This window comes from Sminthopsis crassicaudata, chromosome 6 (genome assembly GCF_048593235.1).
Source record: "Sminthopsis crassicaudata isolate SCR6 chromosome 6, ASM4859323v1, whole genome shotgun sequence".
Taxonomy (NCBI): Eukaryota; Metazoa; Chordata; class Mammalia; order Dasyuromorphia; family Dasyuridae; genus Sminthopsis; species Sminthopsis crassicaudata.
In genome coordinates, this window is record NC_133622.1 from 242,661,405 (window position 1) to 242,682,567 (window position 21,163).

A 21,163-nucleotide genomic window follows, 5' to 3' on the forward strand; every position below is an offset into this window, starting at 1 on the left:
TCTGTCACACCTCTGAATTATTTCTTCTATAGTACTGTCTCTTCTCAGTCCATTCATGGCTCTATGACAATATACGTTACAGTTTTCTTGTAACCAAGCATTTAATATACTATCTACACCTCCTACATTTCCCATAGACTTAGCTACAGTATTCTGTAATTGGGCAACAAAATCACTGAAAGGCTCTCCAGTTTTTGGTCTTATTTGGATAAAACTTTCATTTTCATGCTTTTCTATAGGAATCCAACTTAATCTGAGTTAAAGCTTTAACAGGCAACAGGAGTCGACCTAAAACACCCATGCCCAAAATGGAAAAGAATGGGATGGTGGGCTTCAGAATGCAGGAATCAGGTAAAGGGGATCAGAGGCCACCAGGGGGCTGGAAACCAACCTGGGGAATGACAGTTCAAGTAGTGACAGATGCAAATCCGGAATGGAAGAACAGATATGCAGCTTTAAACATATCTTCACCGCTTTCTGCCTGGTCTGGAAACAGCACAGCTCAATGGGCTCTCCCTGTGGAGGCCTCTTGGACCTTGTCTCGACCATGTAGCTTGTTAGAAGTGCTTGACTGCAAAATGATTGCTCTGGCACTTTTCAAGTTCTTGTTTTCAGGTGCTACTTGAAGTGGGCCATTGTTATGGGCCAGAACTCTGAACTTGAAACAAGGTACTATGTGGAATTAATGAGACAATGGTTATCTAGTTTAGCATGATGGTCTCTAAGTTCAATATTGATTTAATCTTACAATAAATAATGATTTCCTAGTGATATAATGATTGGTTTATAATCAGTGTAGAGTATATAAGCTTGGAGCCTCAGACAGGATTCATTCGGAGAGATTCAGAGGGCAGAGAAGACAGGCAGGAGCTCAAGCTCTCAGAACCAAGGAGAGAGATAGGCCTCTAAGAAAGCTAACCAGGCCTCAGGAAAGGAGGCAAGACTATGAAAGAGATAATAAAGAATTTGGACTTTGGACTTTAACCCCTGTCTGTTCTTGCGGCGATTACTGAACTGAAGCAAAGGCTGTTCCCAGAGACCCCAAGAAAACAGAAAAAGAGAACATTACAGGTCGTCCTAATTAAGGGCTTTAATTACAAGTGCCCTTTGATCTCAGAAGCAAGGTGAATGAGGTGGGAGACTCATTGTGTGTGAAAAGAGCTCCACTTTATTATGTTGTACAGCCTTGTTGATATACATTTTTGCAAGTGTCATCAGCCCATGAACAACTTGCAATTCTCAAACACCATTCACAGAAGCAGCTTGTGGGTTTTGTGTGTGGATGGTATCTGTCAGTAGGAGAAGAAAAAACCCAAGCATTTCAGCAACTTATTCACAGGTGAGAGGACCTTTCAAGGCATCTTTGTTTATGAGCAACTGAACTGTGACCCTCAGACTGTCTCCTTTTCCATTCTCATATCACTGCTCATTGCTCAACAAATGCAATTCTGTAATGTGGCAGAAAATTTATTGTACATCAAAAGGGCGAGGTGGCCTCTGTACTCCCTTTCTGCAGAGCCCCATACCTTAGCACTGGCTGTCGGACTTTATCATGCTCCCTTTATTGGGGTGCCACTCCATTTTCAATTATTTAAAAGTTGTGTTATCTTCTCCCATTATACTGATAGCTCCTTGAGTCAGGGGCTGTTTTTTCACATCCTTTGTATCCATAGTACTTAGCATAGTTCCTAGCATATCATTGGTGATTAACAAATATTTATGGAGTTTAACTCTGATAAGTTCATTTTCTGATAAAAAAAAAGAATGAAATAGTTCAATTACCAACAATCTATTATGAGGATAATATAAAACTTTGTATTTTTTTTATTAAAAGTTAAAAATCTTATATTATGATATTTCAGGTGGCAAAAGTTATAGGGATATGACCAAGAAAAATTTAGCCTGCAAAACTAAGTGAAGTTCTGTGTGGGAGAAAATGGCTCTGTAGTGCAACAGCAGAACTTTAAATAATTACTTCTTAAAAAATAATGATTAAGTACAGAGTCCATAAAAAGCTACAAAAGTATATTTATTGGGGTAATTGCATAATAGATAATGCTAAATAGTGATTTATAGCTGACACCTTAATAAGAGAAAAAGAAATAAATGCCTCTTTGTAATTATGTCTTCAAATAGCATTAAAGGGGTAAATAAATATAATTATCTTGGTCATGGATAACTAAACAATTTGTTTACAGCTCCAGTTTCCTGATATGTAAAAAAAAAAAAAAAAAAAAAAAAGGATAAAAATATCAACTACTTCCTCAAATGAATAGACAACTGTGAGCTTTAAAGTTCTGTATACATATTAGCTATTATTGTTATTAGCCCCACCAATGTAGAGGATCTCTTCTATAATATAGGCAGAAAATGGTCAAATGATCTTTTCTTGAAGATCTCCAAATATGGGTTTCCACTATCTCCCAAGGAAATCCTTTCCATAGTAGAATAGCTTTAATAGTTGATGAGTTCCCTAAGCCCTGACAACAAGCCTAAAGTTTATTCTTATTTATTATTCTTCCTTCTATCCCCAAGGAACAAACAGAGCATATCTAATCCCTAAATAACAGACAAACAATTTAGATATTTAAAATCTCTAACAACTATTCTTTTTAAAATCTTCTTTACCAATTTTTTTTAGATTAAAAACTCATAGTTCCCTCAATTGAAATATTCTTTGCATAAATTTTGCATAAAATTACGAAAAAACCTACTATAAAAGTAGTATCATAAGGTTCATTGTGAATAAATAAAAGTTTTTTTTTTCAAAATTCTGAAATAATTTGTGTAAATTATAAAAGTAATTAAATATGCACTTCATGAAGATATAAATGACAAAAATGTTTCAGACAAATTACTTTCTTTTATTTTTTTAATTCTTTTTTTTCAAAGATCAAGCAATTATTTTTCTTTCTCCCATCAACTAAAGAATGAAAGAAAAAAGACAAAAAGATCTATAATAAATGTGAATTATCAAATAAAACATATATCCACAATGACTACATCCAAAAATGGGATACAATCTTCATGTCTAGTTAAATCAATGAAGATTCAAAAAAGGTAAAATGTCAATGTGCATAACCCCATACAATATAGCATTTTAAAATTTTCCTTTTCTGCCTCAAATTCCCCAGGTGTAAAATTGATATAATAATAACACTGTTTCATGAGTCTTTGAGAGTAAAATGAGATAATATTTGTAAAATACTAAAACAGAGTGCCTGACACATGAGAGCAAATTAATAAATGTTTGGGTTTTTTTCTCCTTTTTGGGGAAGAAAGGCACCTCACTGAATCAGATACCTTATTTGCAAAATAAAAAGGTTAAGGTAATTTCCTTGTGAAAATCCTATGAAATTCATCTAGAAAGGTTTTTTTTCTGGAATACTTTTTTCATGGCCTCGATGACATCCTTGTTTCTGAGGCTGTAGATCAAGGGATTTAACATGGGACTCACAAATGTATAAAAGACAGCAATCACTTTGGATTCTTCCACAGACTGCTCAGAAGGAGGTCTTAAATACATGCAAAAAAGAGTTCCATAGAATAGAATGACAGAAGTCAGATGGGACCCACAGGTAGAAAAAGCCTTGCGTCTGCCTTCAGCAGATCGGATTCTCAAAATGGCAGCAAAGATAAAAACATAAGAACAGAGAATGGTGAGGAGAGAGCTTAAGAGAGTAAAGCCAGCTACTATGAACATGGCCATTTTTTTGACATAGACATCAGAGCAGGACAGTAACAGGAGAGGAGGGTCAGCACAGTAGAAGTGGTTAATTTCATTGGGTCCACAGAAGGATAAGTGAAAGGTCAACAGGGACTGGGACAGGCCATTCAGGAAGCCATAGACATAGGGAACAATGACCAAACAGAGGCAAACAGTCTGGTTCATTTTGGTGCTGTAATGCAGAGGGCTGCTGATGGCCACATAGCGATCAATGGCCATTGAAGCAAGGATATAAAACTCTGTAATCACCAGGGCAATGAAGGAAAGACACTGCATAAAACATCCTGCATAAGAGATGGCTTTTCTCTCTGAGAGAAAATGGACCAGCATCTGAGGGGTGATATTGGAAGAATAACATAAATCAACAAAGGAAAGATGACTGAGGAAAAAGTACATAGGAGTATGGAGTCGTGGACTCTTATGAATCAGCATGATCATGCTCAGATTCCCCACCAGAGTGATGATGTAGATAAGTAGAAAAACAATGAAAAGGATCTTCTGCAGTTCTGGATCCTCAGTTAGACCCAGCAGGATGAATTCAGTTACTTCGGTATAGTTTGCAGGAGACATTTTCTCATGTTCTATCAAATGAGAGATGGATACGTTACAAATGTGAAAAGGGATTTAATGAATATGAAAGCAAATGCTTATATCACTTTAGGATGCTCTACTGATCATCAAGAACTACATTCAGCTTTTTAAGTTGTCTCTTTTTCTTTTTATTCCTCTTTCTTCTATCTCTGTCTCTGTGTCTGTTTTTCTGTCTTTCTGTCTCTCTCTCCCCCTCCTTTTCTTCCTCCTTCCTTCCCTTTCTTCCTCCATCATTTCCTTCCTTCCTCTCCCTCCATCTTCTCCTTATTCTGCTTCTACTACTTCTGATTCTTCTTCTTTCTTTCTTTTTTCTTCTTCTTTCTTTCTCTCACTCTCATTTTCTCTTTCTCTCTTTGTGTGTTCTCTCTGTCCATCTCTCTCTTTCACTTTCTGTTTTTCCCTCACCCTCCTCTCTCTCTCTCTCTCTCTGTCTCTCTCTCTCTCTCTCTCTTTCTCTCTCTCTCTCTCTCTCTCTCTCTCTCTCTCTCTCTCTCTCTCTCTCTCTCTCTCTCTCTCTCTCTCTCTCTCTCTCTCTCTCTCTCTTTTTCTCTCTTTCTGTCCTTCTCTTTCTCCGTATCTCACACACAAGATTTTCCACTTATAAGATTATACACACAGAGACATAAACCATATGCATGTATATATCTATTCCCAATCTATCATTATGATCATGCTACCCATAAATACTATCATGAATACTATTCTGAAATGGAAATAGAAATTTTGATTTTACAAGAGAAATAAATATATAAAATCTAAATGAAAGATAACTAACCTTCTAGACAGCCGAATGGAAAGGAAATTCTATTCATATATTTATTAGATCTATGATCCTGACCATGTTATTTATCCTTTCTGAGTTTCAATTTCCTCATTTTAAAAACTGCAATAATAAAAAAAATGTCTTCAAGAGTTGTTGTAAAGATAAATATATGATTATTAAAATAATTTTATGTTATAAGATGATTGCATACACATGTAATGTTTTGCAAATCTTAATATGTAAATATTTATTAATAGTATCATTATAAATCAAGATTTGTAATTATCAGAGAGGTTTAATTAACTTCCTCATGTTTTAATATACCAAATCAGGACCTTAATTTCCCTTCTTTCAAGGCAACAGTTCACCTGTGATTACTGTCTTTTATTACATAATGTCATTTACAAGTTCAAGGCAATTAGGTTGTTCAGTGGATAGAGCAAAGTATTAGAGTTAAGAAGATTGTCTTCATGAAATCAAATCTGGCCTCAGACACAATCTATCTGATTTTATACAAGTCACTTGATCCTGCTTGCCTCAGTTTCCTCATCTGTCTAATGAGTTAGAGAAGAAAATGACAAACCATTCTTATATCTTTGCCAAGAAAACCCCAAATGTGCTCATGATAAACTGGACAGGATGGAAAAATAACTGAACAACAACAAAACATCTTGATATTCTAAGAGAAAAGACCTTGATACTTTTGACATTCTCTATTCCCTGCTCTAAATTCTCTTTCAGCTTAAATATTCTAGAAACATCATAATGAAAGAAAAAATGAAAATTTTTATAATAGAAAATAGTTTTGGTTAAGGAAATGAATTTAACCCTAGAACATACATTTCTGTGCTTTTGTTGTTCTAAGGATTCTTTCAGCAATGCATTTTTTCTTATGTATATTTGTTGATTGCAACTGATGGTTTATTTATCAAAGTATAGAGGCAGAATTATATAGCAACTTTTGCTAAAACTGGATAGATCTCCAAAATGGATGATTATGTATCTGAACTTAAGTAGTAGCCAGGAATTTGATGAAGTGACACATATTGATGTTACAATTTTGCCCAAACACAACTTTGAATTTACGGTATTCAGTAAATAAGACATTTATAATAAAAACCAAAATAAGAGACTTATTATCAGCTTCCAGAAAACAAAACAAAAGCGTTGCCTACCTGTCAAAATGGTGAGGGTTCAGAACAGTACTACATAGTTTTAATTCAGAAGAAGGTCATGGACTGAATGACTGTCTTTTCATGTTCCCTCTTGAAATGGGTGAGAGCTTAGACCAGAAGATGTCCTAAGTACTTTTTCCTTCCAAGATTTTTTTGAAGCAAAGGTAGAAGAATTTGTATTATATTATATTTCTTAGGCATTTTCCCTGAAGGATGACTCAAATACATTCCCAGGAAGCCATTACGACATCCCTAAGGAACCATATCAATTAGAGAAGTTTTTGAACTGGATTCTCCTCAGTGCCCATGCTCCCATGTGACTCAGGATTCCCTTGCTTTGCCTCATAGATGTGATGCTATGGACTTGCAAGTGCATTGACTGTTCTTTAACTGTTGAAAGTCACTTGATCACTGGATCATTTTATAAAGAATATTTTATTGATGCAAGACCAATAGGTGTCCCAGTGAATAAAGTGTATAGATTTGGAGTCAGAAAAAATTGAGTTCTAATCCATTTGAATATTCCTGGAAGTATGAACCTGGCTAAGTCATCTGACCTCTTAAGTTATCCTCAATTTATTCATCTGTAAAAAGGGAATGTTAATGAGATGATTCAAACTAGTTCCAATTGTTCAGCGATGAAGAGAGCCATCTACACCCAGAAAGAGGACTATGGGAACTGGGTATCATTTACAACATAGCATTTTCATTCTACTTGTTGCTGTTGGCTAAATTTTATTTTGCTTCACTTTTTTTCTTGTGTGAAATGATAATTGTATAAATATGCATGCATATATTGGATTTAACATATTTCTGCCATGTTTAATATTGATTGGACTAATTGCCATCTAGGGGAAGGTGTGAGGAAAGGGGAAGTTATTGGAACACAGGATTTTGCAAGGATTAATTGTTCTGAAAAATAAAAAGTTTAAAAAATAAAATAAAATTTTAAATAAAAAAATTGTATCTGTTGGTTTCGTTTGTGGGAAAACTTTTTAATTTAATGTAATCAAAGTTGTCCATCTTGCCTTTTACAATGTTTTCTAATTCTTTTTGGGGCATAAATTCCTCCCTTCTCTAAAGATCTGATAACTAAATTATTCCTTGTTTTCTTAATTTGTTTATAATATCATCTTTTATGCCCAAATCATGTATCTATTTTTGACCTTATTTTGGTATGGGGTGTGAGATGTGGGTCTATGCTGATTTTCTGAGATATTATTTTTTAGTTTTCCAGCCATTTTTGTCAAATAATGAATTCATACTTTTAAAGCTAGAGTTGGGGGATTTATCAAATAGTAGATTGCTATAGGTTTTTATTATTGTGTCATAAGTATCTGATGTATTCTACTGATCTACCACTAGTATATTTCTTAGCCAATACAAATTGATTTTGATGACTGCTGCTTTATAATATAGTTTTAGCCTTGGTACTACTAAACCACCATCCTTTGTATTTTTTTTTTTCATTAATATTCTTGAGCGTTTGTACTTGCAGATGAATTTTGTTTTTATTTTTTCTAGTTCTACAAAATATTTTTGGCAGTTTGATTGGTATGGTACTGAACAAGTAGACCAATTTAGGCAGAACTGTCATTTTTATTATATTAGCTAAGTCAAGCCATGAACAATTGATATTTTTCCAATTGCTTAGAGTTTATTTGTGTGAGAAATTTGTAATTGTGTTCATATAGTTCTCGGGTTTGTCTTGACAGCCAGAGACCAAAGTATTTTATTTAATCTACAGTAATTTCTTTTTCTATCTCTTGCTGATGGGATCTGTCGGTAACATATAGAAAATGTAGAAAACTGGAGTCTCCCACTAGAATTGTTTTGCTATCTATTTCTTTCAATAACTGACTTAAATCTTCTCTAGGAATTTGTCTGGAGCATAGACATTTAGTGGTGTTATTATTTAATTGTTTATATCACCCTTTTTCAATATGTATTTTCCTTCCTTATCTCTTTTATTAAGATCTATTTTGGGGCACTAAGACAGCAAGGCATTCATTTCCTCCTACAGTTGATGCAGAAGCAGAGAGAGGAGAACCCCAGACATAGGAGAAGGAGAATAGGAAGAGCAGGAAAAAGCAATGCTAAATCCAGGATACAGCTGAGAGCGACACAGAAGCTGCACAGGGAGGTGGAGAAATAGGAGGGTGGGTGGGGGAAGGATCACAGAGAGTACTCTAAAGGGGGGGAACGCTTTTGCAGGTAATTTACATATTTTTATATTGAATACCCAGAAATTCAGAGAAGCAGTTCCAATGAACATGTCAGTGTTGACTTTGCAAGAATATGAATTTGAAAAGCAATTCAACGTGAATGAAGGAATTCAGTGGATGCAAGAGAACTGGAAAAAATCATTCTTATTTTCAGCTCTGTATGCTGCCTTTATATTTGGTGGTTGGCACCTAATGAACAAACGAGCAAAGTTTGAGCTGAGGAAGCCACTTGTGCTGTGGTCCCTGAGCCTTGCAGTCTTCAGTATATTTGGTGCTCTTCGAACTGGTGCTTATATGGTGTACATTTTGATGACCAAAGGCCTGAAGCAATCAGTTTGTGGTCAGAGTTTTTACAATGGACCTGTCAACAAATTTTGGGCTTATGCATTTGTATTAAGCAAAGCACCTAAACTTGGAGATACAATATTCATTATTCTGAGAAAACAGAAACTCCTCTTCCTGCATTGTCATCACCATATCACCATGCTGCTGTATTCTTGGTACTCTTATAAGGACATGGTTGCTGGAGGTGGTTGGTTTATGACAATGAACTATGGAGTACATGCAGTGATGTACTCTTACTATGCCTTGCGGGCGGCAGGCTTTCGAGTCTCACGGAAGTTTGCCATGTTCATGACCTTGTCTCAGAACACACAGATGCTGAAGGGTTGTGTAGTTAACAATCTGGTCTTCTCCTGGATGCAGCAAGATCAGTGCCACTCCCATGTTCAGAACATCATCTGGTCCTCACTCATGTACCTCAGCTTCTTTGTGCTCTTCTATCATTTTTTCTTCGAGGCCTACATAGGTGACAACATCCCTCTCATACCTATCAACTCTAGGGGAAAAAATATGAAAGAAAGAAAAGGCAGATGAAGGTTATTAACAAATTTTATGAAAAAATATTTAATTAGTGTTATATTTTCCTAAGGACAGAAAACTTTTACTAAAAAAAAATCTATATCTTTTCTAATCTTTTTCCACACTAAACTTGAACCAACAAGAAAAAAGATAAAAATGGTGGAGGTGCAGGGGGGAGGGCAGTAGGGGGTGTTGTGCCTATAGAACCAGTGCTTTGGCAGAAATTAAAACCTTCCTTGGGAAAGGCTGGCAGTTTTAGGCTAAATGGAAAACGTATCTAGAAGGTTTCTTTTAAGTACGCATGAGCCACAACGTGATGAGTAAGGGAAAAAAGCTTGATATTTCTCATAGCCCTTTGACTAGAGAGTATGCAAAAATCAGCTGGGGTATGATCCTTTAAGCAGGTTTTTAAAACGAGGAAGAAAACATGACTTCCTAGTTCCAAATAGGAGAGAATTTGTCCAAGTGCATTTCCAATGGAAGACCAATGATTTCTGTTATTGCATCAGATAAAAGATGTTCATCTTTGTCTCTCACCTGAAGCTTTTCAAAAAAGAAGCTTGAGAGGGAAGCAAAAAAGGGACTAAAAAAAAGAAAAGAAAAGAAAGAGGAGGCAAAACCACAACCAAATAACATGAAAATTGATCCTACTGGCTAGAAAATACTCAGTTCCACTGAGGGAAGGACAAGAGAGGGGGATCCTGGGAAAGAGGAAGACAAAAGCTAAAACAAGATTCCATAAATATAGGCAATATGTATATTTCTCTCTATCTGTTCACTCACACAGAGCTTTCTATATAAAAATCTGATCCGGAACATAAAAAAAAAAAAAAAATCTATTTTTATTTTTGCTTTATTTGACATCAGAATTGCTACCTCTGATGTTTTTTTTTTTTAACTTCAGGTGAAGCATAATAAATTATCTTCCAGCTTTTTACCTTTAATCTGTATGTGCTTCTCTTTGTAAATATGTTTCTTGCAAACAAAATATTGTAGGATTCCACTTTTTAATCCACTCTTCTATTCTCTTCCAATTTTTGAGAATTCATGCCATTCACAGTCACAGTTATGATTAACAACTCTCTATTTCTCTATTTCGCTCCATCCTATTTCATCTCCTGTACATACTTATGTTCTCTCTTTCCACCCTGTTCTTAGTCATGTGTTTTTTACCCATCCTACCCACTCCCTAATCTCCTATTACCCCTCCCCCTTTTCTTAAAAGAGTTTTTTAACCCATTTCATTCACTACCTTATCTTCTATCAACTCTTCCCCCCCTTCTCTTATATTTTTTCCCTAGTATTTCTGTTCTTACATCTATCATATCCCTTCCTTTTCTTTTCCTCTTTCTCCTTTTGCTTCTTTATAAGTTTAGATAAATTTCTAAACCTAACTGAATGATTAAGTTATTCTCTCCTAGACCCAAAACTGATGAGATCAAGCTTCAGACAATGCTCATTCCACTATCTTCCTTCATTAGATTTTAATAGGTCTTGTGTGCATATTCATGTGAAATAATTATCCCATTACACCTCTTCTTTATTTTTCTTCCAGTACAGACTTTTCCCCATCCATTGGTTTCTTTTTCTTTGATGTCATCACATCAAAGTCCATTCACAACTGCACCTTCAGTTCATGCGATGACTGTGATCCTCTTTCTGACCCAGTATCAGATACAGTTCTCGCTGTTGTTTTCCCATCTGGGCATGTAAATCGTTTAACTTTTCAATAATATCTATTTTCTCCTGTTTACCTTTATATTCTCTTGAGTCCTGTATTTGTAGATTAAATTTTCTGTTATTTGTTTTGGTTTAGGTTTTGGTTTTCAATAGAAATGTTTCAAAGTGGGGGCGGAGCCAAGATGGCGGAGAAGATACACGCCACTGTGTAAGCTCCTTTCTTCCCTCAAAACCAACTAGATTTAATCAGCCTCAGAAATAGCGTTGGACTGATAGAATCCACAAGGACTGGAAGCACTACTTACCAGCTGAAGAGAATCTGGAGTTTCAGCAGGAAAGGTCAGCTCCCAGGGGAGGAAGAAGAGAGGCCAGCTCAGACAGTGGGGTAGTGGCACACTGTGCCGGTCGCGCTGGGGAGGGCTCTGGGATCAGAGAATCCACTGACATAAAAGAATCTGGCACAGGCTGTTAGCTCTTCTCTGCTTATAAAACAGCAGATCAGAGGAGAAATATAAGCCACTTTAAAATTTAAAACTAGACTGGATCTTCCCGGATCCCAGGGGTGACTCAGCAGATCTCGGCACCAGGACATAGACAATCCAGGCTTTTGCCTCGGGGTAGTTAAGAGATTGACGAGTGGGTGGGGCGGTAACTCATAGTGCCTGGCTCAGCTGGCTGGAGGCTGTGGAACAGAAGTCCCAGAGAAGCGGAACCTTTGAACTAGGGACCGTGGTTTCTGGCAGACACTTCCCAGTTTGAGAGCAGGGGCTTTTCACGTCAGCTGCTGCAGACATCCACACCCCACTGGGACTCATAGGCTAGGCTTTGAGTCACCTTTGCTGTTCAGTCTCAACCTCAGGGAAGCCCCTAAACCACAGCGCCCTCGGGACACAGCAGTGCTGGTCACCTCTGAGGCATTTCCAGGGCGGGGTGGGGAACTCTCTCACAGAGCTCTCTCTTAGCTCAGGCGCTAGAGCGGCTGCATCCATCAAGTCTGGGAGGAAGCTGGTAAAGAAATAAATACCCCGGGGACAGACCCCAAAAGATTTTTTAAGTATGAGCAAGAAGCCCAAAAAATACATAGATTCCTTCTACACAGAGAAAGAGCAGGTATCCAACCCCGAGGAAGTTAACAGCAGAGAGTCAGCAGATAACAACCTAAAATGGAATGATTCCTGCCCCCCATCACATAACTCTCTCCTTGAAGAGACTATTAAAAAGTTAAGAAAGCTTGAAGAAAAATGGGGAAAGGAAAGGGAAGCTATGATAGAGAATAACAACGTCCTGAAATTGGAGTTGGAAAAAATAAAGAATTCACAGGAGATGCAGGGAAACAAAATTAGTGAATTAGAAAAGGTAAAAAAATTCACAGGAAAATAGGATTTCTGAATTAGAGAAGATAAAAAAGTCCCAAGAAAATAGGATCTCTGAATTGGAAAAAGAAAATAATTCTCAAAAAAAAAAAAAAATTAGGGAAATGGAAAAAAATTCAATAGAGCAAAATAATTCATTTAAAAATGAAATTGGGCATTTACAAAAAGAACTACAAACTGTGAAAGAAGAAAATAACTCCTTAAAAGTCAGGATGGAACAAATAGAAATGAATGATTCACAGAGAACCCAAAAATCAGTCAAACAAAACAAAAAAAATGAGAAGTTGGAGAACAACGTCAAATACTTACTGGGAAAATCTATAGACCTGGAAAATAGATCTAGGAGAGATAATCTGCGGATCATTGGACTTCCCGAAATCTATGACCAAAAAAAGAGCCTAGATTTTATTTTACAGGAAATTATCAAAGAGAACTGTCCAGAGATAATAGAAACAGAGGGGAAAGTAGATGTTGAAAGAATTCATCGAACTCCTTCTGAAATAGACCCTAAAAAAAGAACACAACGGAATATTGTGGCTCAGCTGCAGAATTACCACACAAAGGAGAAAATCCTGCAAGCAGCTAGAAAAAAACAATTAAAATACCAAGGTGCCACAATAAGGGTCACACAAGATCTGGCTGCCTCCACATTAAAAGATAGAAGGGCCTGGAACCTGATATTCCGAAAGGCAAAAGATCAAGGATTGCAACAAAGAATAAACTACCCAGCTAAGTTTAGCATCTTTTTCCACGGAAGAAGATGGTCATTCAATGAAATAGAGGAATTCCATATGTTTCTAAGAAAAAAACCAGACTTAAACAAAAAATTTGATCTACATCCACAAGACTGAAGAGAAACAGAAAAAGGTACACAGAACCCTTGAGAACTGTAACTCTGTTGTGGGTATATAGAAAGTTCGCATGGATAATTTGATTTTACTGATATAAAAGAAAAAAAAAAGGAGGGGGTGTAGTAAATGGAAGGGGGTAGTATCAGAAAAAGGGGAGGGTGTGATAAAAAGAAGGAAACTACATCCCAGGAAGAGGCATAGAAAATACACCATATCTGAGGGAATTTAGAGAGGGGGAGAATCATTGTGTAAATCTTACTCTCATCAGAAGAGGCTCAAAGAGTAAATAATTGTCATATTTGTTTTTCAGAGAATACTCTCTCACCTCATTAAAAGGGGGGAGAAGAAAAGGGAAAAGGAAAAGGAGAATAAGGGAAGGGACGTGAGGGAGGGAGGGGGAAGGAATACTAAAAAAAAGGGAGGGCTGCGTGTCACAAGGGAGGTCTATAAATTAAATATTGGGGAAGGGGTTCAGGGGGGGTCAAGGGAAAAAAACATAATCTGGGGATAATATGATGGCAGGAAATACAGAATTAGTAATTTTAACTGTAAATGTGAATGGGATGAACGCTCCCATCAAATGGAGAAGGATAGCAGACTGGATCAAAAATCAGAACCCTACAATATGTTGTTTACAGGAAACACACTTAAAGCAGGGAGATACATATAGAGTAAAGGGAAAAAGGTTGGAGCAGAATCTATTATGCTTCAGGTAAAGCCAAAAAAGCAGGGGTAGCTATCCTTATCTCAGATCAAGCAAAAGCAGAAGTTGATCTAATTAAAAGAGATAAGGAAGGAAACTATATCCTGCTGAAAGGTAGCATAAATAATGAAGCCAAATCGATACTAAACATATATGCACCAAGTGGTATAGCATCTAACTTTCTAAAGGAAAAGTTAAGAGAGTTGCAAGAATAAATAGACAGTAAAACTATAATAGTGGGAGATCTCAACCTTGCACTCTCAGATTTAGAAAAATCAAACCACAAAACAAACAAGAAAGAAATTAAAAAAGTAAATAGAACATTAGAAAAACTAGGTATGATAGACCTTTGGAGAAAACTGAATGGCAATAGAAAGGAATATACTTTCTTCTCAGCAGTTCATGGATCCTATACAAAAATTGGCCATATATTAGGACATAAAGATCTCAAAATTAAATGTAGGAAGGCAGAAATAATAAATGCATTCTTCTCAGACCACAATGCAATAAAAGCTACATTCAGTAAAAAGTTAGGGATAAATAGACCAAAAAGTAATTGGAAACTGAATAATCTCATCTTAAAGAATGACTGGGTGAAAGAGCAAATTATAGAAACAATTAATAATTTCACCCAAGATAATGAGAATGATAAAACATCATGCCAAAATCTGTGGGATGCAGCTAAAGCAGTAATAAGGGGAAATTTTATATCTTTAGAGGCTTATTTGAAGAAAATTGAGAAAGAGAAGATTAACGAATTGGGCTTACAACTTAAAAGGCTAGAAAAAGACCAAATTAAAAACCCCCAACCAAAAATTAAACTTGAAATACAAAAATTAAAAGGAGAAATCAATAATATTGAAAGTAAAAAAAACTATTGAATTAATAAATAAAACCAAGAGTTGGTTTTATGAAAAAGCCAATAAAATAGATAAACCTTTGGTAAATCTGATCAGAAAAAAGAAAGAGGAAAATCAAATTGGATAGACTTCCGGCCAAGATGGCGGCGTGGAGGCAGACAGCTGCTTGAGCTCCTCGTTTTCTCTCAGAACTTATTTCATGACAAGCCTCTGACTTAATGCTTGACCCAGAAAGAAATCCACAAATTATCACCAAGAGAAGACTTCCTTGAAAGTCGCCAGAAAAGGTCTGTGTTTGTTCGGGGGAGGGTCAATCAGACTGGGCGCAGACTGAGGGCAGACAGCCAGAGCAAGACAGGCACCTCACACAGCTCAGACCGGAGGGGGAGGGGTGTGATCTCTGCCGTTTCTGTGAAAGGGCTTTTGCCCCAGTGTGGATGCTCCGTCTTGGCAGCAAGCCAGGAGCGGTGGAGAGGGTGTAAACACTGGAGATGAAGATTAAAACCCCAGAAAGCCAGCGTCTCTCAGAGCCCGGCCACCCCCAACCCCCACCTGGACTGACTCGGAGCATTCTCAGAGCCTCAGAGCACAGACTCAGTACAGTCATTGCTGTTCTGTTAGTGGCTCTCTGCTACCCTACCCCCAGTCTGTAGAGGAAGCCCATTAATACCATCCAGCCCTATCCCCCGCAAAACAGACCAATTGTTTCTCTTGTCAGTTTGTTTTCTTTGATTCCTACTCTGACAAAATGAACAAAAAATTCAAAAGGGCTCTAACCATTGACAGCTTCTGTGTGGAGAGGGAGCAGACTTCAAATGCTGAGGAGACTAGGAACAGACTGTCCCCAGATGTATCCCCTGGGACGGATATAAGCTGCTCCTCAATACAAAAGAACCTCATAGAGGAAATCAAAAAGGCTCTCACAAGAGAGCTGGAAGAGAAATGGGAAAAGGAAAGGGAAGCTTGGCAAGAGAGCCTGGAGAAGTCATCCCATGCATTCAAAGACAGAGTGGATAAAGAAATCAAATCATTGAGAAACAAGATTAGTGAGCTGGAAAAGGTAAACAACTCCAAGGAAAACAGGATTAGTGAGCTGGAAAAGGTAAACAACTCCAAGGAAAACAGGATTAGAGAGCTGGAAAAAGAAATCAGCTCTCTAAAAAATAAAATGGATAAAATGGAAAAAAATTCCATAGAAGATAAAAACTCAATTGGACAATTACAAAGAGATATAAAAAAGTGAGTGAAGAAAATACATCATTGAAAATTAGACTGGAACAAGTAGAAATGAATGACTCAAGGAGAAACCAAGAGGGAGTCAAGCAAAACCAGAGAAATGAAACAATTGAAAAGACTGTCAAGTACCTTACCAGAAAGACAACAGACCTGGAAAACAGATCCAGGAGAGACAATTTGAGAATAATCGGACTCCCTGAAAAATGGGAGGAAAAAAAGAGCTTGGACACCATTTTTGAGGAAATTATCAAAGAGAACTGCCCAGACGTTTTGGAAACAGAGGGTAAAATAGACATTGAAAAAATTGATCGATCACCTACTGAAAGGGACCCTAAAATCAAAACGCCAAGAAATATAGTGGCCAAGTTCAAGAACCATCAGACAAAGGAAAAGATATTGGAAGCTGCTAGAAAAAAACAATTCAGATATAGAGGATCCACAATAAGGATAACACAGGATCTAGCAGCGTCCACATTAAAAGAACGCAGGGCATGGAACATGATATTCCGAAAGGCTAAGGAACTTGGTATGCAGCCAAGAATAACTTACCCAGCAAGAATGAGCATCGTTTTCCAGGGAAGAAGATGGACATTTAATGAAATAAATGAATTCCATCTATTTTTGATGAAAAAACCAGACCTACATAAAAGGTTTGATCTTCAAATACAGAACTCAAGAGACTTCTAAAAAAGGTAAAAAGAAATCTTGAGAACTATACTTCTGTCAAAAAAATATGTAAAGAACATATGTACAATTTGTCTTAGAAACTAGAGGTGGAAAGGAGATTATATCATAAAAAAGTATAAAGTGGTGGTACTACATCTCATGAAGAGGGAAAGGTAACCTATTATATCTGAGAGAAAGAAAGGAAGGAGGTGAACATAGCGTGTATCAATAGACATATTCGATTTATGGTGAAACTTCTTCCACTTCATTGAAAAGTGAAAGGGAAGGAGTAAGCTAAGGGGAAGGGAATACAATAATTTCGAGGAAAAGGGGTAAAATAAGGGGAGGATCTTTAAGGTGGGGGAGGGATCCTAAAAAGGGAGGGCTGTGAAAAGCAAGTGGTGTTTACCAGTTTAATACTGGATAGGAGGGTAAAAGGGAAGGAAAGGGGAAAAGCATAAGCAGGGGTTAATAGGATGGCAAGCAATATAGAATTAGTCCTTCTAACCATAAATGTGAATGGGGCAAACTGCCTCATAAAGAGGAAGCAGTTAGCAGACTGGATTAAAAGTCAGAATCCTACTATATGTTCTTTACAGGAAACACACCTGAAACAGGATGAGACATTCAAACTAAAAGTAAAAGGGTGGAGCAGAATCTATTATGCTTCAGGCAAAACCAAAAAAGCAGGAGTAGCCATCCTCATCTCAGATCAAGCAAAAACAAAAATTGATCTAATTAAAAGAGATAAGGAAGGGCATTATATCCTGCTAAAGGGAAGCATCAATAGTGAAGCAGTATCAATATTAAACATGTATGCACCAAGTGGTGCAGCATCTAAATTCTTAAAAGAGAAATTAAGAGAGCTGCAAGAGGAAATAGATAGCAAAACTATAATAGCGGGAGATCTCAACCTTGCACTATCAGAATTAGATAAATCAAACCACAAAATAAATAAGAAAGAAGTCAAAGAGGTAAATAGAATACTAGAAAAGTTTGATATGATAGATCTTTGGCGAAAGCTAAATGGAGACAGAAAGGAATATACTTTCTTCTCAGCAGTTCATGGAACCTATACAAAAATTGATCATATACTAGGGCATAAAAACCTCAAAATCAAATGCAGTAAGGCAGAAATAGTAAATGCATCCTTTTCAGACCATAATGCAATCAAAATAACATTTAATAAAAAGCCAGGGGAAAATAGACCAAAAAATGATTGGAAACTAAATAATCTTATACTAAAGAATGATTGGGTAAAACAGCAAATCATAGACATAATTAATAACTTCACCCAAGAAAATGACAATAATGAGACATCATACCAAAATGTGTGGGATACAGCCAAAGCAGTAATTAGGGGAAGTTTTATATCTCTACAGGCCTACTTGCATAAAATAGAGAAAGAGAGGGCCAACGAATTGGGTTTACAACTAAAATTGCTAGAAAAGGAACAAATTAAAAACCCCCAGACAAACACAAAACTTGAAATTCAAAAAATAAAAGGTGAGATTAATAAAACTGAAAGTAAAAAAAAAACTATTGAATTAATTAATAAAACTAAGAGTTGGTTTTATGAAAAAACCAACAAAATAGACAAACCCTTAGTAAACCTGATTAAAAAAAGGAAAGAGAAAAAGCAAATTAATAGTCTTGAAAATGAAAAGGGTGAACTCACCACTAATGAAGAGGAAATTAGAACAATAGTTAGGAGCTATTTTGCTCAACTTTATGCCGATAAATTCGATAACTTAAATGAAATGGAAGAATACCTTCAAAAATATAGCTTGCCCAGATTAACAGAGGAAGAAGTAAGTAGTCTAAATAGTCCCATCTCAGAAAAAGAAATAGACCAAGCTATTAACCAACTTCCTAAGAAAAAGTCCCCAGGACCAGATGGATTTACAGGTGAATTCTACCAAACATTTAAAGAACAACTAACTCCAATGCTATGTAAACTATTTGAAAAAATAGGGATTGAAGGAGTCCTACCAAATTCCTTCTATGACACAGACATGGTACTGATACCTAAACCAGGTAGATCGAAAACTGAGAAAGAAAACTATAGACCAATTTCCTTAATGAATATTGATGCTAAAATCTTAAATAAGATATTAGCAAATAGACTTCAGAAAATCATCCCCAGGATAATACACTATGACCAAGTGGGATTTATACCAGGAATGCAGGGCTGGTTTAATATTAGGAAAACTATTAGTATAATTGACCATATTAATAATCAAATTAATAAAAACCATATGATCATCTCAATAGATGCAGAAAAGGCATTTGATAAAATCCAACATCCATTCCTACTAAAAACGCTTGAGAGTATAGAAATAAATGGACTATTCCTTAAAATAATAAGGAGCATATATTTAAAACCTTCAGTAAACATCATATGTAATGGTGATAAACTAGAACCTTTCCCTGTAAGATCAGGAGTGAAACAAGGTTGCCCACTATCACCATTACTATTCAATATAGTACTAGAAACTCTAGCCTTGGCAATAAGAGCCGAGAAAGAGATCCAAGGAATTAGAGTAGGAAATGAAGAAATCAAATTGTCACTTTTCGCAGATGACATGATGGTATACTTAGAGAACCCCAAAGACTCTGCTAAAAAGCTATTAGAAATAATTCAGAATTTTAGCAAAGTCGTGGGATACAAAATAAATCCACATAAATCCTCAGGATTTTTATACATTACCAACACAATCCAACAGCAAGAGATACAAAGAGAAATTCCATTCAAAATAACAGTCTATAGTATCAAATATTTGGGAATATATCTACCAAAGGAGAGTCAGGAATTATATGAGCAAAATTACAAAACACTTGCCACAAAAATAAAGTCAGACTTAAATAATTGGAAAGACATTCAGTGTTCTTGGATAGGCCGAGCGAATATAATAAAGATGACAATACTCCCCAAACTAATCTATTTATTTAGTGCTATACCAATCAGACTCCCAAGAAACTATTTTAATGACCTAGAAAAAATAACAACAAAATTCATATGGAAGAATAAAAGGTCAAGAATTGCAAGGGAACTAATGAAAAAAAAGTCAGAGGAAGGTGGTCTAAGTGTACCTGATTTAAAGCTATATTATAAAGCAACAGTCACCAAAACCATTTGGTATTGGCTAAGAAATAGACTAGTTGATCAGTGGCATAGGTTAGGTTCACAGGGCAAGATAGTGAATAAAAATAGCAATCTAATCTTTGACAAACCCAAAGATCCCAAATTTTGGGATAAGAATTCATTATTTGACAAAAACTGCTGGGAAAACTGGAAATTAGTATGGCAGAAACTAAGCATGGACCCACATTTAACACCACATACTAAGATTAGATCAAAATGGGTCCAAGATTTAGGCATAAAGAACAAAATCATAAATAAATTGGAGGAACATGGGATGGTTTACCTCTCAGACTTATGGAGGAGGAAGGAGTTTGTGTCCAAGGGAGAACTAGAGACCATTATTGATCACAAAATAGAACATTTTGATTACACCAAACTAAAAAGTTTCTGCACAAACAAAACTAATGGAAACAAGATTAGAAGGGAAGTAACAAATTGGGAAAACATTTTTACAGTTAAAGGTTCTGATAAAGGCCTCATCTCTAAAATATACAGAGAATTGACTTTAATTTATAAGAAATCAAGCCATTCTCCAATTGATAAATGGTCAAAGGATATGAACAGACAATTTTCAGATGATGAAATTGAAACAATTTCCACTCATATGAAAGAGTGTTCCAAATCACTATTGATCAGAGAAATGCAAATTAAGACAATTCTGAGACATCATTACATACCTGTCAGATTGGCTAAGATGACAGGAACAAATAACGATGAATGTTGGAGGGGCTGTAGGAAAACTGGGACACTGATGCATTGTTGGTGGAGTTGTAAAAGAATCCAACCATTCTGGAGCGCAATCTGGAATTATTCCCAAAAAGTTATCAAAATGTGCATACTCTTTGACCCAGCCAGTGCTACTACTGGGCTTATATCCCAAGGAAATACTAAAGAAGGGAAAGGGACCTATATGTGCCAAAATGTTTGTGGCAGCCCTTTTCATAGTGGCTAGAAGCTGGAAGATGAATGCATGTCCATCAATTTGAGAATGGTTGGGTAAATTATGGTATATGAATGTTATGGAATATTATTGTTCTGTAAGAAATGACCAACAAGAGGAACACAGAGAGGCTTGGAGAGACTTACATCAATTGATGCTAAGTGAAACGAGCAGAACCAGTAGATCATTATACACTTCAACAATGATACTGTACAAGGATGTATTCTGATGGAAGTGGATATCTTCAACATAGAGAAGAACTAATCCAATTCCAATTGATCAGTGATGTACAGAATCAGCTACATCCAGAAAAGGAACACTGGGAAATGAGTGTAAACTGTGAGCATTGTTTTTTTTTTTTTTTTTT

The 21,163-nt window shown here is 36.2% G+C and overlaps 1 protein-coding gene and 1 pseudogene across 1 annotated transcript; one reads left to right on the plus strand and one right to left on the minus strand.

Annotated features, from left to right (window-relative positions):
* Positions 1 to 3,358: 3,358 nt before the first annotated feature.
* Positions 3,359 to 4,297, minus strand: LOC141546692 (olfactory receptor 5M10-like). The gene has a single exon (XM_074274619.1). The coding sequence runs from the start codon at positions 4,295 to 4,297 to the stop codon at positions 3,359 to 3,361; it is 939 nt and encodes a 312-aa protein (XP_074130720.1).
* A 4,178-nt stretch (positions 4,298 to 8,475) lies between these two features.
* Positions 8,476 to 9,357, plus strand: LOC141547528 (very long chain fatty acid elongase 6 pseudogene; annotated as a pseudogene).
* The last annotated feature ends 11,806 nt before the right edge of the window (positions 9,358 to 21,163 follow it).

Bases quoted from the DNA above. Each gene is read 5' to 3' on its own strand.
- LOC141546692 (XM_074274619.1), bottom strand. From the start codon at position 4,297: ATGTCTCCTGCAAACTATACCGAAGTAACTGAATTCATCCTGCTGGGT.